The following is an 18,138-nucleotide window of genomic DNA, read 5'->3' on the forward strand; positions in this document are numbered from 1 at the left end:
TTTCTTCCGTATATTCTTGCAGACGTGTTGCTTCGGATACATGAGGGATGTGCAAGCACTTTTTTTTTCCTCTCTCTTTGTCTTTTAGTAAAAGCAAATGTTTGACAATGCAGAATAGTAAGTACTCCATGATTGAATGTCCAGACAATCATTTAAAAACAAACAGTCTTCGGGTCCTGAGCGTAAAGTAAAAGCCTCATTAGCTCACACACACCAGCTGCGTTTCCATTGACCGTATAGTTGTGCAAATTGGAATGACTGAATGTTAATAATTATATGAATAAAAACAAACCAATTTTGAAAAAAACTCACATTTTTAGGTTAAGTTTTTGCGCTAAGATGAAGTGATTTTTCGGCGGCACCAAAATTAGTTCATTTCTCAAAACTGCGACAGAATGCTTTTTTTTTTTTTCACATCACACGAGTCACATGATCAACGGTCGACTGTTACTACTGGTGGAAAAAACAAAAAAAGACAACAGGAAGTGGTAGGAGAACGTTTCTGAATGACTTATCACGTGAACAAACTTATTTACGTGTGATTTTAATTGCATTTCCTATTTAATGTTAACGCAACAATTGTGAAAATGTGTTTTTTTTGGGGGGTGGGGGGGTTTCAACAAAAGTTTGCGCACACTTTTAATGGAAACGCAGCTACATTCTGTATGTTGAATCTGTTGTCAAATTCACATCATTTAGGGGATTAAACAAAAATTCAAGTGTTGCCTCTGCAACATGTTCGTCTGAGTCCGCCTAGGAAACTCGCAACGGGAATCGATGGACATTGTTGACGTTTTTTTAGTTTTTTTTGTTTTTGCTGGGTAGAAAACAAACTTACAGCCCTATTATTGGTTTCGGCAACTTTCCGTTTGCTGTGGCTGGTCGGACCCCTCAACTATATTTACCCCGTTCTTCTCAACAGAGGTGGCGGACCTTCCAGTGAGTCTGAATGATGTCCTCGTCTTAATGCAGGAGGAACAGCTTTAAGAAGCAGCACGGTTTCCCCTGTTACACCTACACTAGAGCAGCCAGTTCTCTTTACTGGCTGTTTTTCCTCATTCTGGTTTGCAAGCGCCGACTTATCCGTTGTCTGGTTCTCAGACGTTTTCCAAGTCAGTGAGCTAGACGGCTCCTATCCTGTGATGGGGTACTTGTAGCGTCTGGAGGTTGGGGCAGGTGAAATAAGGAGCCGGGAGAAAACAGGTTGCAATCCCGTTTGAGGCGAAAGGCAGTGTCGGTCCGTAGAAAACCTCCTCCTTCCCCTCCGTGCTCAGGTCCAGCACCTGAAACAGGAAATTCAGTCTATAGTACCAAAGCCTGTTGCAATAAGCAATAAATCAGTTAATAGCATGATAAATTAAAACAACCTCAATAATTTCCATTTGCATGATTTATTGTTTTTATCTTCTTTTTTTTATATCAAAAGCTGCATGACAAAAGTCTTTGGTTTGGTGCTTTGGTCTCAACTAGCTCTTTTTGAAAGGACAGTTTTGTTTCTGTTTTATTTATTTTTGCACATTTAAAATGTTTTCCGGTGTTAAATGCTCATTAGAATTTAAAGTTTATTGGTCTTTGAGAATGTGTTCTTACATTATTATGTCATTAACTTTATATAACCTGAAAATGGTTTCAAACCAATAATGTTATCATTAATCGCAATAACTTCAGGTACGATTTATCAGAAAATGTTAAATTTGTTATGACAGCCTAGCAGTGCGGGGATCCTTTAATATGGCTTATTGCCATGGCAGCAGTCAGTGTAATGAGGAGTTACTGTAGCTTGAGAAAGTATATTTTCTTCAAGTTTTTCATAATCAACACAAACTTTTAAGGTGCTTTGTTGGGGTTTCATGACAGAGAAATGTACATAAGCCTGTTGCAATTAATTGTATGATCAATTAAAATCAGCTAGATAATTTCCATCCTGATTATTTTCAAGGGAAATTTTCTTTACAGAGCTGTCATAAAGCATTTTATTTATGGTTTTATTTTTCATTTTTGTTTTGGAGATTTTAAATATCTTCCCGTTCTAGTGTAGCGTTGTTGTTTTTTTGGGGTTTTTTTTTAAACAAAATTAAAGTTTATTGATCTTTGAGAATGCAAGCTAGCATTACTATGGCATTACAAATATGGTCTCAGAAAACAATATAATAATCACAAAATCAACAGATTTATTATTATAATTGTTGATCTTGAGTGAAAGTTTTTGATTTAGCAGCTTTCCTAGATGTGTGTTTCATCCAGTTATGTTTCTGGCCTGTTGTAGATAAATAAATATTATAAATGAGTGTGGAGCTTTCAGTTCAGACTTCAAACAGGTAAATATTTCCACAAAAAGATAAATGTTATGAGATGTTTTGCATTTTTAAAATGAAATAGTGTTTAATCATATAGTAATTAACTTCATTTTTGTATTTGCTCTGTCCTAGTTTCTTTGCAGACATTACAGCTTCCGACTCACAGCAGACGACACTTTGGCCCAGATTATTGATGGAGTTTATATGGATTAGTAGCAAGTCCTGCAAGATCTAAAAGTGGAGAGCAGCTCTTCTCACCAGCGCTCTAACTGCTGTTAGGACAGCTTAAAAATGCACGGCTTAAATTTAGACTCAGATAGAAAATAGCCTCTCTCTGGGTTGCAGCCAGTTATTGAATACAGCATGGAGTCAATCAGTCAGATTGTGCATTTAATGAGCCACATGTTTCTAAAAGTAAACACTGCAACTGAAATCACGTTCAGCAGTCACAGCTCTCACCTGGATGCACGCCAAAGGCTCGTTGGTCCAAATGGAGTACCCTCCTACCACATAAATCCTGTCATCATGAACGGCCACTCCAGACTCGTTTTGACCTGAGGACGACAGACATGAAGGTTCTCAAGATTGCTACATTTTCCCCCTCAGAGCAAAAAAGAGGAGAGGAAAGTTTCACTCGGACTGAGATTTGGTTCCATTTCCTGTGACCTGAATTTTATTTTATTTTTTGAGAGAGAGGCTAGAAGGAACAGATTACTGCAACAAACCGTTTCTGTTTGCACACAAACAACCGCCTCTCGTGCCGTTCGATAGCCTGTTTACTGTCCGCTCGGTAATTATCGCTACGTGGACACGGCCTCCCCGCCCACTGCGGCCGCGCCCTCGCCCACCTGTGAGGAGGCTGAAGGAGCAGCGGGTCCACTGGTCCAGGTCCATGCTGTAGGAGTCGATGTGGCGCACCAGGATGCGGTCGTTGTTGTAATCCAGGTCGTTGCCGCCGAGCACGTAGAGCTGCCTCCTCACGGCCGCCATGACGTGGTACACGCGCCGCTGCAGCATGGGGCTGCGGGCCAGCCACTGATCCTGACGGGCGGCGAACAGAGGGAGAAAGGTGGGAGAGGGAACGAGGACGAATGAGGAGATTAATATTTAAGCATATCCATGCATGGGTAATTGATGTATGCTCAGTGCTAGATAAATAACGTGACACTGGAGCTCTGCTTTGTACTAATGACTTCCCTCCCTATTTCTAATCATATGTTTCATCCACTCCATTTTACACCAAGGATCCCTGCTCATCTCACTAAGTGTGGGGAAGCTTATTTTGTGCCAGTGCGTCTGTGTGTGTGTGCGTACTTGATTGAGGGAGAGAATGAGAGTGAGTGTGTGTGTGTGTGTCTGCTGGGAGCTGACGGGTGGCCATCTGTTGAGGGTAGAGTGGGTGGGGGGTTGCTGTTGCTCTGGCAGGTGAATGTAGATTCGTAGTGAATACAAATGAGACTCTCTCCCTTTTTCTACCTCTCGCTTCTTCATTCCCTCGCTTGGAAGCTGAAACGCAGACCCATATGGATGTGCACCTTTTCGCGGATACACACCGCATGCCTCTGTGCTTCACACACACACACACACACACACACAGTCCAGGCCTCTTCAAAGCTGCACAAACAGAAACGCTGCTCTTCACAACCCAACATTTTGAGCTGTTTGAGTTAGTTTTGAAAAGTGGACAAGAGAATAGGAGTTGGATATATTTTGTGGGGTTTTTGTTTAGGTCTATAAATACTAACCCATCAGACAAGCAGTCAGGTTTGATGATGGAAGCAGTAGATCTATTCACAGCTGGATCATGTTGAGTTATACTCAGTCGTCGACCTTGTCAGAAATTTCAGTTTGAGCGTCTGAATCTTACATATCCATATACTCTTTTTATAGTACAATCAAGTAACTATGTTGCCTTCAGTTATGAGAGTGCTGCATTTATCAATGACTTCAAAGCAATCTGACTTTGCATCATAGTCTGTATCTGACGCCTTGAAATTGGGCCTCTATCTCTTTAAGAACTTCCTACCTGTACCGACACGCCCCCTTCAGCACCATCACAACATGTCACTGTTCTCAGGAGTTCTGCAGATGCTCAGTGTTTGCTAATTGCTGCTGCTGCTAGTCTGGAGGAGCCGAGTGGGGGAAACGGTGGGGTAAGGGTGTTCTGTGGGTCTGATTTTGTTAAATATTGATTTTTTTTTTTAATTGCTAAGATTTTTGTGTCTTTATATTTTACCAGCTAGCATAAAGTAGAATTTAATGCATGATAGTGTATTTTTATTATAAGAAAAAAAATAGTTTAAAATGTGTCATCATTGAGAAGACATAACACTATAATTTATAGCTTTATGTATTCTATGTTAACCCCGTTGAAGCATTATTGTACTAAAGTCAAAATAGGCATCAAAATACTCCAAGTACTTATTTATGATATTTTTTGGAACACCTACATATACCAACTAATACTGTATATTGTGCTTTTAGTATACTGGTAAATACATTATTGAACATTGCATTTTTTTTCTTCCTGTGGTGAACTAAAGTCAGAGCGATGTCTGCTACAGGATTGATAACTGCTAACAAAACACAAGTCACATGTTTATGCAGTAGAAATGAAGGTGCATCCCATTTCTCCAGTTTGCCACTGACTTGGAGCAGGTACAGGACAGTTCACATCATTTTTACTGGACAGCAAATCAAAGATATGCGAACTATAAAAAAAAAAAAACAACATATTGATCCAAAAGGAAAATTAAGTGATGTTCTAAACTCCATCGTTTTTGTTAAATATTTCTAAGTGCCTGATTTAGCTGTCTGATACTCACCTGCTCCGGGTCGTATACCATGAGCCGATTCTGGTACTGTGCCGTGTTTGTAACTCCACCTGCAATGCAAAAGTGCGACATGCTGAACTTTATTTTTACGCGTAACAAAAAATAGCAGAAATATGCTTGCAGAAGTCTGAAAGTCCAACGTGTGTCTGTGTGATCGTGCAGTTACAGAGCATTGCAAAAAGCATTCGTACTCTTCGAGACAACCCAGTTGTGTTTTCTTTTGGATTATAGAGCAACACAAATACGTGCAAATATTTTGAATTAAAAAATGTTATGGATGCTTTTGTAATTTTGAATTTTTGTGGGTTTGGGTGTTTTGGGTACAAAATGGTTTCAACGTTTCATACACACCATGTTGTCATTCATCTCAGCATCTCCATTCAGGTTGAAATGCCTTGTTGCTGAAATGTGCTATGCAAAAAATAAACTTGACAAGACTTAAATATTAGTGAATTATTTATGAAAACCACATATTATCCTTCAACTTCTCCAATATAGCTTATTTTGTGTTGCACAATCATAAAATTGCAGTAAGGTAAAGTGACTGGTGTGATTGTAAGGTAGAAAAATGTCAGAAGGTTTAAAGGGACAGTATTATGTACTTTCCAAGTACATAGTGCCATTTTACAGTGCAATCACTTAACCATGTTACCTGAAATTGTAATAAAAATACTAAATATGAAATATAACTCAAAAGAAATTTGACTTCATAACTTAACGCCTTGAAATTGGGCCTCTGTCTCTTTAAAAACTCATTCTCTTTCTGTAACTCCACCTTGAGGAAGTCATCGCAACATCAGTCCTCTAGTAACCCTTTAACATTTTTGTCAATGTTGTACTGAGAAGTGGCTCCTATAATTAGCTCAGCAGATGTGCAGTTCCATCAGATGTTTGCTAATTGCTGCTGGCTAGTCTGAAGGAGCTGAGTGGGAGAGTCACGGAGGAGAGGGTTGCTCTGTGAGGCAGAAGCTCGAAAGCTTGGAAACTTCAGCTGCGAGGAGGACCTGTGTCCTTGAAGGCGGCGCTAGGCCCTCCTAGTTGTTTTGCACAGCTCAATTGTTGCATTAGAGATTTAAAAATTTCTCAAACATGAATGAAAAAATCACGAAAACACCCCAGGTATGGTCTTGACAATATTATGACATAATGTGAAGCTCAAAAAAGTAGATTTTACATAATACTGCCCCTTTAAAAGGAGTGAAAATATTTCATTGTACATTTACACCTGAGATAACTGTTGTTCATATTAGAGAGCACTTTATTTCTTCCTTTCCCTATCACTGTGTACCTGAGACCCAGAGCAGATCATCAGCCACACACCCGGCATGGCAGGACAGTGAGCGGTCGAAGGGCTGGACAAACATCCATTTGTTCCTCTTTGGACAGTAGCGTTCCACCGAGGGTAGCACCTGCCTCAGCTCGTTCCTGCCGCCCACGGCATACAGGTACTGACCCAGAGCTCCCAGGACAAAGTGTTCCCTGCACGCCTTCATCGGGGCAATCTCAATCCACCGGTTGCCCCTGGGGTCGTACCTACACGCAGTCCTCACGGCACACGTCCTGCCCGTGGCGTGCTCCACCTCGCCGCCCACCACGAACAGGAAGTCGCCCATCACGGCGATGCAGTGATGGCTGCGCCCAGTGGGCATGGGCGCCAGCTCACTCCAGTTGGACCCCCCTCCCACCCGCACGTGCTCCTGCGCCGACGGGTTGAAGTAGCGCAGCTCCCTGACTCTGCTCACCTCCCGCTTCCTGCCCCCTGCTATGTAAAGGGTGAGCGACTGGAAACGAGGCCTGGTGCTGGATGACTGGCGGAGGGGCTGAGCGAAGGTGGCGTGGTGGTAGTCCAGGGCTTCGTCCACCAGGGCGGCGGCGGTGGGGCAGGACTGAACCAGGGGGTGGCTGTTGGCGAGGTGATGCAGGGCGGGGACGTCCATCAAGCCGTAGCGGACGTGCTGCAGGAGATCCTCGGTGTACTGGTAGCGGTAGTCGTGTTCCAGCCAGAGAACGAGCAACTGGAACAGAGAAGAAGGAGAACTGGATCAGAATTCATGCCAAGAAAATGTCGGATCTGGAAACGTTGGCAGCCTCATGGAAATCGCAGAATTAAGGTAAAGGAGGAAGTTTCAAACCAGGGTTATAACAGTTTCAGGTTTTTCATTACAGTTTTATTTCATTGACTTTTTGTCTAATTCACTTGGCTTTAATTAGCTTTTAGAGTCTGTTTGAAAGTTTTCATTAGTTCTTAGTTACATTTTGCCTAGTTTCTGTTTAGTTTTTATAAGTCATAGTCGTAGTTTTTTCATACTTTGACCTTTTTGAATTCTGCAACTAAACATTAACCAAAGTATTAAATTGTGATGCTGAATACATCGTTCATCGTTTAGCTAATGAATACTCAACAGAACACCCCCCACACGGTCTACAACTTTGTGGAGGGGCTAGTCGCCGGTAAGGTGGTTCGCCAAGGGCGCCAAAAAGGCTAGGACCTTGAAAAGGCTTCTTGTACGCAATTTTAATTAAAACATGTTCAATCTGGTCCAGTTGTAAGGAAAAACGTACTTATTCATTGCTTATTTTAAGATTTCAAATGAATAGCTTTCTGGACTTCCCTGTTTTCTTCATTAAACAGGAAAGAGAAGGAAAGCCGAGAGGTTACTGAAGGAGGACAGAATTATGAAAAGGAGGTAAAGGAAACCAAGCAAGAAGCAAGGGAAAAAGAAATGTCTCAAGGGCTGTTAATCAGATCTTTTTTTTGTTTTGTTTTCTTCAAGAAGCTGATGGACTGCGGCGAGCCGGCGCTGCAGCCATAGCTGCCAACACACAAGCATTTATTAATCAGCAGCATTCAATATACAGACTGTAAATATCCACGGGCGGCCCTGCTTTGTTTAACGCAGGTGAACTGGGAAGCAGGCGGGAAGGGCTTTAATTGAACCTGCCGAGTGGTGGAAGGTTCTTTAGCTGTGAGTGTGGGCTGAGCCGACTGGAGATTACTGATACCATTATTAGGAAAACAAAGTGGGCCTTAGCGCCCACCGTGCGGAACCTGGGAACTTATTAGAGCGGAAAAAAGGCAGTGATGTTTTATTTTGGAGGGGTGAGGGGGAGAAACGGGTACGGGAAATAAAAATGACCACGGATAAATCTGGAAAAGACCCAATAATAACACATCTTGAGTTCTGACACGAGATCTGATGTGTGATGATTAAACAAAAACGCCTCGATTTACTTTAAAGGTGCGAATATGCGACAAGTAAGAGCCTCTGTCTGTCTTTTTGTGGCATCTCTGTCACTCTCCTGCACCCCTCTTCCTCCTCTTCCGATTGTCGCTCCACCCCTTCCCCCCCAACACACACACACACGCACACACACTCCGCCTCTCTCCTCCTCATCTCCGTGAAGTGACAGTGTGCGAGCGTGAGCGCGCCGCAGCAGCTGACTGTGAAGGTCACGCTGCATCACACAACTTCCTCAGGGCACAGAATAAATCAACTCCCTCCTTCCTCTCTCTGCACAGAAAGAGAAAGTGCAAAAGAGAGACAGAAAGAATGTGTGTGTGTGTGTGTGTGTGTGTAGGGTGTGAAAGATGAGGAGGGGGATGCTACGGCAACATAGAGCAAAGGATGGCAAAAAAAGAGAGACAGAGGGGGAAAAATACAAAAGGTGGAGAAAATGCGATTTCCATGGCGTAAGAGAAAACTCTGAGTGACGATGATTGATGGCTGAGGTGTTATCGGTCCGGTACTGGCACGTACCCCCGCACCCCAAACCCTGTCCAACCTCGTCGTCTCGGGCACCCACCCTTTCGGACGGCACTTGCCGTTCTCCTCCCGTCTGATGCCCAAATTAACCTTCTGAGCGAAGTGAAGGAGGCCCAAAGCAGCCTAATCAGAGGCTGATTATGGCAGCGGCGGCTGGCTAAAGGGTCAGGGTAATTGTGCCATCAGAGGCCTGATTGTTTTCAATCAGACGGGCGGCCGAGTGACAGCTGGGGGATTGGGGGCCCTGATGGAGCCGCGGTGGGCCTAATCAGAGAAGAGAGGGAGAGAAAGAATGAAGGTGGGGCAGGAGGAGGTGGTGTGGGGGCTGATTGGTGCAAATGAACAGTCAAAATGGCAAGTCCCCATCCTGCACCGCCATCTTACTCCACAATCCAGTTCATCACACACACATGCCTGTTTATGCGGACTGACAGTCTGCCTGCACCTGTGCACGCAAATTCAGACACGCCGCTCACTACGGCGTGGCCTCATCAATATCAATGCTTCTGCAGAGAAAGGCAGGGTTCAACCAAGTCTCTCTGATTGCTTTTAATCCTCTGCTTTCCTGCCTTGCAAAACTATTCTGTGACTTTTCTGCATTTTTCCTCACATTGCAACCAAAAGCTTCAATGTATTTTATGCAAAATGTTTTCCAACTAAAAATCTGAAAAGAGTGACATGTTTTAGAATTTAACCCTCGTTAGTGTGACATAAAAATGTTTTGTTTTCACAGCTGATAGTCCAGTGGACTCTGTTGTATTGGACAAACAAAACTGCAACATTTGTTACATATTTGCTTTCATACTGCACTGAGTCACATGAACCAAGCTCTTTGAGAAACCTGTTTCCACCGTCGCCTGTGGAGGCACCGCAGTAAGAACCAATGAAGGGAGAGACACAAAAACCTCAGAAGACACTGACTGCAACTTTCTTTTCCACAAAATGAAAACAAAAATGGAGTGGTGTCAGGTTTTAGCGGTTATAGGGTTTCTCTTTTGTCTTTCCCATAGCAGGAGCCATTTCTGCAGGTTATGCTAGTCTCGCGTTCTTGTTTTGGTTGTATTTACCCAGAATGCCCTGCGCTTTAGTCCTCTTCTTGCTTTTGGAGCAGTATTCGGTCTGCTTGGGGTTCACATATACATTTGAACCGCACAAGAGTTCACGTCAACCAGATCGAGGTCTAGATTTTTAGGTGGACGGGAGTTAGCATCAGTTTGATTCCTCATTCACGCCTCCCCAAATGATCCGGACATTCTAGACAACCAAACTAAAGTTCAATTAAAGCGTACTAAACAGGGCTGGTGTGAACGCATCTTAATTACCACTAGAGGTCACCTTGTTGGTAAATGGAGGCCACATGTGTAATTCAAAAACGCTGTGTTTGGCAGAAAGCTAATATCGCACATTCCCAAAGGGAAAATTGGTGGTGGTAGCATCATGCTGTGGAGATGTTTGTCTTCATCAGATGTTAGAAGACCATGACCTGGTACCATTTTGGTACCTTGTGTTGGTCCACCCCAGTGGTCTGCAACCTGTGGCAGAGGAGCCGCAAGTGGCTTTTTCAACCATAACACTGCCTTAAGTATTCCCTAATGTCCCCTAATCAAAAACATACCAAGAGTGTTGATTTGATTCTTTCATGCATGTTTGAGAAATCCTTTAATCTCCACATCAACCATTACCTAGGTCCACCTAGGTAAAAGATGCCTAGGTGGACCTATCTATCCTCTTTTATGTATATCCTTATTTTAAAGCCTTAAAATACAAATACATTATTTAAAACTGACAAGAAATTTCCTAAAGAAGAGATTTGTCAAAGTTATCCTATTTTGAAAAAAAAATTACGTGACATTTGTGGTTCTATGCAAGTTTTATTTGGCTGTCCTGAAAGCAAAATGGCTCTGTAGGTCTTAAAGGTTGCATACCCCTTGGAATCCATAAAAACTTTCAGGACACTGCTGTATTTGTGATATACTATTCGGGCAGTAACGTGAGTGTGAAACGACTGTCTACCCTTACTCAGACACTACCTTCCATATCTCCTCCTCGCTCAGGGAGGTGAGGCGGTCACTTTTCAGCACCTCCCTGAGGAGTCGGTAGGGCAGCTGCAGGGCCTCGTCCTGTCGGTTCTGCCTCAGCTCAGACAGATGCTCCACCAGGAAGCCCACCACGGCCTCCTCCAGGGCGGGTAGATGGAAGAGGTCGGCCACGCGGTACAGCTCCAGGTAGTTCACGCCGCTCAGCTCCTGCAGGAGGATCAGGGAGAGGCTAAAGGAATGCACGGCTTAAAAATACTGTACGCATTGTGTTCACTGTAATGGCATGACAACATTTCAGATGAAGGCAGCTGGGGGAGAAAGTGGATAAGAGAACATGAGGCAACACTGCCACCTTCTGGATGTTCATGAAAATCCATTTACATCAAATATGGGTCTGTTTTCAAATACGAAGTGTGACGCGTATAGCTTTTATAATAGATTGTGAAATTTTTTATTAAAAAAATTATTTCAACATTTGTAGAAGCTTTGTTTTACCGCAAAGTAAACAAAACAAACATACAAACTGACCATAGCGTGGTATTCTGAGGGTTGAAAAGTATATGCAAAGTGAAGACTGTCCATTTTACAGAAAATTCATTTTAAAAAAAATTCTGTATACATCATAATATTTAGATTTGTCAGTTGTTTAAAGTCCTAAGTAAATTAATATTTAAAATTTGAAAGAACTTTACATTTGCTATTTATTAACCTTGAAGTAACGCTTTTATTAATAAATGCAACAACAAATTTGAAGTTTTGAGAGCTGGTATATTCTGAGAAGCAAAGCGCTCTCGGGAGCCCCCTTCTGGCCAAAAGAGGGACGCTTTATTTCTGATTTGGAACAGCAGTGATTATCCTCCAGGAAAACAACTTAATCAACGAATCTTTTTGGATTGATCCAACCAGGAAAGTAGATCGAATTAGAGTATGTAATTAAAATTAGAGTTACATTATTGTAGAACAGGCCATCTGCCCTGACCCTTTACTTAACATGTACTTCACATCATAGGTGACTGTGGGAAAATACTTTCTTTCCTCAGTTAGTCATTTTCCTGTTTTATTTATTAATCTGCCAACATCATCATCTTGCCAAGGCAGATTCAGGATTTGTTGATTAATCTCAATTACATCCAGTCATCCACAGACTGAGAAAGGTTCTCCTGAACCCATTGAAACTTTTATTTTTAGGTATTAATGCTGGTGTAAGTCTTGCTGAACTGGACATTTTAATATAATAAATGCAAATTACCGCCTATTCTATCAATTTAACCTTAGTTTGACTTGAAAAAAGATGAATCGGTCATTAGAACAATGTCACATGACATTGAGGTGATACAAAAAGATGTCGCATCTCAAGACTTTTTTATTTTAATTAACCAATTTATTTACTTTTAGTATAAACCAATACTAATAAAAACTACTGAACATCATTTGAGAGTGGCTGTAGAAAATCTTTATATTAGTAAAATTGCCATAAAACACAAAGAATTGTTGAACTACTTTACAAAAAATAATATCTACGCAGGTTGTAGTAAATGTGGAATAAGTTCTTCAGATAAATCAGTTTCTTCAGCAATATTTTAATATCTACAATTTAAAAGTTTATTAGCAATTGCTTATACTGAACCCAGCATTTAGTTAAAGCAAAAGAGTCACTCCGTTAGCAAGTCAAACACGCTTTTCCTGTAATGACTGTTTACAACCACCAGGTGGCACGTTGGAGCTATGACTGATTTCTTGTCATAACCAAAACATAAACATAAACTAATTAATTCAAAAACACCAACTCACTAAACATTTTGGATTGTTTTGGGGAATTTCAGCACAACTGTCAAGATGAAATAATATTTCTGTTCATTTATGCAGAGAATACATATTTTACAACATGCATTACATTATGTTGTATAATCCTCTATATACTACCATTTGATCAGACATAACCTGAACCTTTGTTTTTAACCGTAGAAGTGGTTGGCTGGAAATTCAGAGGTCAGTGAGCTGGCTTTTAACATCTCCAAACAACATCTTCACAAGATGTTTTGCTTTTGTCATGAAACACACATATAGGGTTATCTGACCCTGAACCAGGTTCCATCCCGACATTCCCATGCTGTTTATATTCATAATTATTTGAAGCATCTGGAAGTTATATCCAAGAAAGAACAAGACCTGTTTAGGTGTACAATATTCTTCATGATAAATCTATTTTTCCAGTGTGGTCAAGCTAAAATACATTTCTTCGACTGATTCAAATGTTGTTTAATTTACAAATAAGAAGCTTACAAAACCATGACATCGACATCTGGTCCCTTCCAAAAGTGTTTAAAGTGTAGTAATCTTGGTGTAAGCTACTGATTTTGAAAAAAGTTAGAGAATTCTAAAACTTAGCAATGCCAAAGAATAAAATTAAATAAAAAACGGTTAAGTACAAAATTACTAACATAGCAGGACAGCGCCATATGAAATGAGAATATTTGTTAGCTTTTATTAAATATGACAAGATAACACATCCATAAAGGTACAGAAATTGCAAAACCATCTAGTAAGAAGAAAGTTAATCAGCGGTTTGATCGCACTGTAATGCGTACAGTCCAGGCCAGAGGAGAGGTGCACATGACGTATGGGTTCTTGTCATGGCTACCAAAAGGATTTATTCAGGATTAGTAGTCCTCATGGCACCAAATCCCAGCCCTCATCAGGAAGGGTGTCATTTCTGGGATCCACGTTAAAGGTTTAGCACAAAAAAAAAGTCAATTGAGCTCAGGTTAAGGAGTTAAGGGTGTGGTTATGCATGTTATTAATATGTAAGGTTAGATTCAGCGCTGGGGTCAGAGAATGGAAAATTGTAATGAGGTGTGTGTGTGTTTTAGCATTTCCCACCTTGTCGGGACTCCAAAGGACCTCTACTGCTGGTCCTTTGGCATCCCGAAGCTGAAGTTCTGTTTTTTGGTTCAGAGATAGTGATGTACCAATGTGAAAATTTGAACCAATATCAATATCTGATATCATATTAGTATTGCTTTGCCAATAGGTTAGATGAACAACATCAGCTAATACCATTGTCAATGCCAATATATTGTGCATCCCTACTTAAGGGATGCTAAGGTTACATTTAGGGTTAGGCACAGACCCAGCTCCAGAGGAATTTAGCTGCGGGGGGAAGGGTCACAGTTAACAGGCTTTGTATTTAATATAAATATATAAGCATTTATGTCACATTTCAACTAAAATAACCACAGATAAACTAGTCATCATTGTTTGAATTTTTTTTTTTTGCAAAGTTCGATTAGGCATGTACTGCTAATGGTTAGGCTTAGGGTCAAAGGTTAGGCTATAGAAATGAATGAAACATGAATGGAAGTCATCGCAAAATCTCCTTTAACATGGAAAGATGTGATGTGTGTGTGCCTGTGTACCTGGATGAGGTAGTTTGAGCAGAGGCCAAGGAGCTCCAGCAGCTGAAGGTGACTGCCCGCAGACAGGACGTCCTGGATAACAGCCGGCTCCAACAGAATCTGGACCAAAAAAAAAAAAAAAAAAGCCATTAGATTTTCAGACACTCAGAGTAAAACCTTTTAGTTACTATTTGCTCTAATTTATTATTTATTTATAATAAATTATAAATTTATTATTTATAATTATTATTCATAAAGTCAAGGCCTGATTCAAGTTAAACTAGCCATCAAACTACTGCTGACTTTGCTTCCTGTTTGAGCTGAGTGACCAGAAGCTAAGCTAGGCTAATCTGATAAAAGTCTGCCTCGGCTTCTGCCATGCCACTCTCTCTTTCCTGGCATAACACTCAGTAAATCCGCCAAGTCATGCTCATAAGCTGCTGAGAGCAGAGCCAGGTAGTGTTGTTGGGAGACAACAAGGTCCGACAAATTTAACGTTCCTTCAGCAACCCAATAAACCTGTCACAGAGGACTAATCTATGGTGGCTTTTCTAAACCGAGAGGAAATCTTTGATAATCCATTCAGCGGTGCTGCCCTACATAGCAGCATAACTGTGACTGCATCAGGGGTGGAAACTAGAAAAATGACTTCAGCATCGTGTTTTTCAATGTTGCTGACACAGTAGACAGGTAAGCGTTATTTAGCGGCGCTCGTGGCTATCATGTTTTTCCTGAATCCCGCTCATTATTTATTCATCCTAAGGCAGAGGGGGGAAAAAACTGATCAGAGAACAAATGTTTTGTCTCCATTCCTCTGCATGTTGTCCAAGAAATGTGCAGTCAGTTTTCGCTTCATAACACACTATTTAACCACTTTAAGACTAACTTAAACCCCACAAATTCATTAAAATACTTGTTTAAAGTGTTTCTATAGATATACGTGCATCCAAAGGGGGAAAATAAATCCCACAAAGCTTTTCTCATAGCCATATCATTTTCCCTCTGCTTGCAATTAGCTGCATCTGCACATTTCCATTCATCACAGCATGGCTTCCTGGCAGGGCTGGGCTGCAGGCCAGTTAACCACACGCACCATCTATGAGCTTCAGAAGCTAACGTATTCAGACAAGAGGGCAATAAAAAGAGGTTATTTGCTCCGCTTAAACGGCAGCCTGTGCACCGATTCGGAGAGAGAACGGAAATCACCGGTCATAATCGATATTCTCATGAAACGTCCTGATTTAGGAAGAGGAGCTGGACTCAGGTAGTTTTTTTTTTCTTCAACAGAAACACGAAACTAAATGCTTCCTGTCAGGAGAAAGCAGGAGTGGCGGCTGGATGGTTGGAGAACGTCCAGCCAGTTGGAGAAAGAGCTGTGGTCAGACGATACCACATTTGTTCTTTTGAGCCCAAATACAAAAACACTGAACCCAGTAAGTACAGAGCTGGCAGCATCATGATGAAGGAGCAGGGGAATGAGAGTTGGTCTACAGAAACAAACTCGCCTTGGTTTTCTAAGTCTGAGTAAGTTTTCTTTTTCTCAAGACTTTAAAAGTTATCCTCAAGTGAAGCAAAAAATTCTAGATGAAAATATTTTAATTGTTTAAGTTTTTGCATTTTTTCTTAAAGAGTAGTACAAAAAATGTGATGTACAGAATATGACAAATTTCCTTTTAAATTAAGTCTGACTATTAAAAACATTTTTATTTTATTTTTGAAGCAAACGACCTGTTTGAGGTCAAAACAAAAAAAGTAATTTTTTTGTCTTTTAGAGTCAGATTTATAGCAATATATTCAACCTCTAACTTTCTGTGCTCACCTTCATTGTCGCTGTTGACGACGCTGTTTATGTGGAAGGAAGAATTACAAAAATACGCACTTAGAAAAACAAGACGACGGACAATATTTTTTGTCACTTACCCTTCTTGACTTAAAGGGGAAGTATTATGGAAAATCGACTTCTTTTGAGCTTTACATCATGTTATAATTTTATTACCTCATCAAAAACATACCTGGAGTGTTGATTTGATTCTTTCGTGCATGTTTGAGAAATCACTTAATCTCCCTTGGCGACCATTGAGCTGTGCAAAACGCCTGAGTGGACTTAGCGCCGCCTTTGAGGCACCCTGCTGTTAGTAGTGAGGACTGCAATGTAGTGAGGCAGGTAGAGGTGAAGCCAAAAAGATGTTTGGTAACTGAAAAACTGAAACATAGCGGGGGAAAACTCAAGAGGGACAGGAAGTATGGGAAAATAGAAAATGAAGAAATGCATCTGCTGAAGAATTGACCTGAGGGGAAAAAAACTCTGCCGGGATTCAAACCAAGCACCTTTTCGCCTGAAGGCAACAGTGCTAACACCTGCACCACTGTGTCAGTAATGACTCTAAGTGACTATAAATGAATCTTCTTCATGTCCTGCTGGCATGCTCCTCACTCCAGCTGCCTAATATGGTTAGAAAACATCAACCTCACTCAGCAGAAGTCAGTTTTGTAACATTGTGCCTACTTTAGTGTGGGAGTCTAGGGAGCTCTTGTGTAATCCGTCGTGTGTTGTACTCGCCAGTTGTGAACTTTCACCTGGAGAAGACGATAAAGCAAGGGCGGAATATTTTGGATTTCAGGTCGGCTTCCTATGTGCGGCTTGTCTGTACCCTCTCTCTTAAGGATTTTTTTAGTAGGTTGCCACTTACAATGTGAGGAAACGTCTCATGCACTATCATCTCCTTTAGGCAGAGAGGAGCAGAGCCAAACGAAACGGGGCGGCTTGCGAGCCTGCAGTTGACCTACTTACTGGCACACTCTTTTGCTCATTTTCGTGGGAAAAATTAGGAGTATTTAATAAGTTCACAGCTTTTCAGGATGCAAAATAAGCCACAGCGCTGGCTGCTGGTGGCTGGAGGCTCAGTCATAGTGACGAAAAGGTCAGGACAAACAATTACACCGTTAACAATTCCCGGTGAGAGAGTGAGAAAGCAAGGACGGATGCTAATGTCGCTCAAAAAACTGTCTTGAAGATTCACAACGAAAATCTAATGCTGTGTTGTTTCTTAAATGTACATTTTGTGTCCAAAACATGTTTTTCTGTATTTTTGGCTGCCGCTTGCGAAGGATGGACAGACCTTATACACTTTTGCGTGGCTTTTAAATCCTGCTGTGGGAGCTTATGGTGCTGAGATTAAAACTGTAATCTGCAAAACCCGCGTTTTGAATTATTTATGTGACGTGTGACGGTGGTCAACAACTAGAAATTCTAAGTCAGAATTTCTTTCCGGGCTGTAAGGCTTCATTTACTCAAAGGGAAAATAAAAATAAAAATAAAATAGAACCCTGTTTCAGTTCCAGAGGTTAGTGTACCAGAATTTATTTCACACTGATATGAGCTTTACTCATTCAGAAATGTAGGTATTTACATATCAGGTCTGTGCTTATTCAATATGTAAAACTCAAACTCAGGAGCTGAGTCTAAACCATCTTTATTAGGAACAACTTGTAGTATCCATGTTTTTTATTTCAATGTGGATGGATTTTGTCCCACTTTATGATAGAAAAGCAGTCAACTGATGTTTGCCTTGCAGTACTATGAACTGCACACTAGTACTAATACTGGGAATGTTACAAGCAGTCCAGAAACGTAGCAAAAGAAATGCAAGTCTAATGCATGCTGACAGTGGAAACAGCCCGTCAGACATTATGAGGTAAATATTTGCTACATTGTGACTTATTTAGCAAATGTGTTTCCATCTATCCTTTAACGAATTAGCTCTTTTCTGAAAAGCTATAGCAGAGTTCTTATGCCCTTTTATATATAT

At 41.1% G+C, this 18,138-nt stretch overlaps 1 protein-coding gene across 2 annotated transcripts in view; it reads right to left on the reverse strand.

Annotated features, from left to right (window-relative positions):
• Window positions 1-536: 536 nt before the first annotated feature.
• The window catches only part of klhl32 (kelch-like family member 32), a 33,828-nt gene continuing 16,226 nt past the window's right edge, over window positions 537-18,138 (reverse strand). For both annotated transcript variants that reach the window (XM_008431867.2, XM_017309411.1), the window contains 7 exons: window positions 14,351-14,449; window positions 10,926-11,141; window positions 6,420-7,146; window positions 5,123-5,181; window positions 3,146-3,338; window positions 2,757-2,851; window positions 537-1,283 (listed from right to left, as the gene is read on the reverse strand). In XM_008431867.2, coding sequence (XP_008430089.1) covers window positions 1,122-1,283; window positions 2,757-2,851; window positions 3,146-3,338; window positions 5,123-5,181; window positions 6,420-7,146; window positions 10,926-11,141; window positions 14,351-14,449 — 1,551 coding nt within the window. In that variant the 3' untranslated portion in view covers window positions 537-1,121. The remainder of the gene's footprint in view (window positions 1,284-2,756; window positions 2,852-3,145; window positions 3,339-5,122; window positions 5,182-6,419; window positions 7,147-10,925; window positions 11,142-14,350; window positions 14,450-18,138) is intronic.

Source organism: Poecilia reticulata, linkage group LG16 (genome assembly GCF_000633615.1).
Source record: "Poecilia reticulata strain Guanapo linkage group LG16, Guppy_female_1.0+MT, whole genome shotgun sequence".
NCBI classification, from domain to species: Eukaryota; Metazoa; Chordata; class Actinopteri; order Cyprinodontiformes; family Poeciliidae; genus Poecilia; species Poecilia reticulata.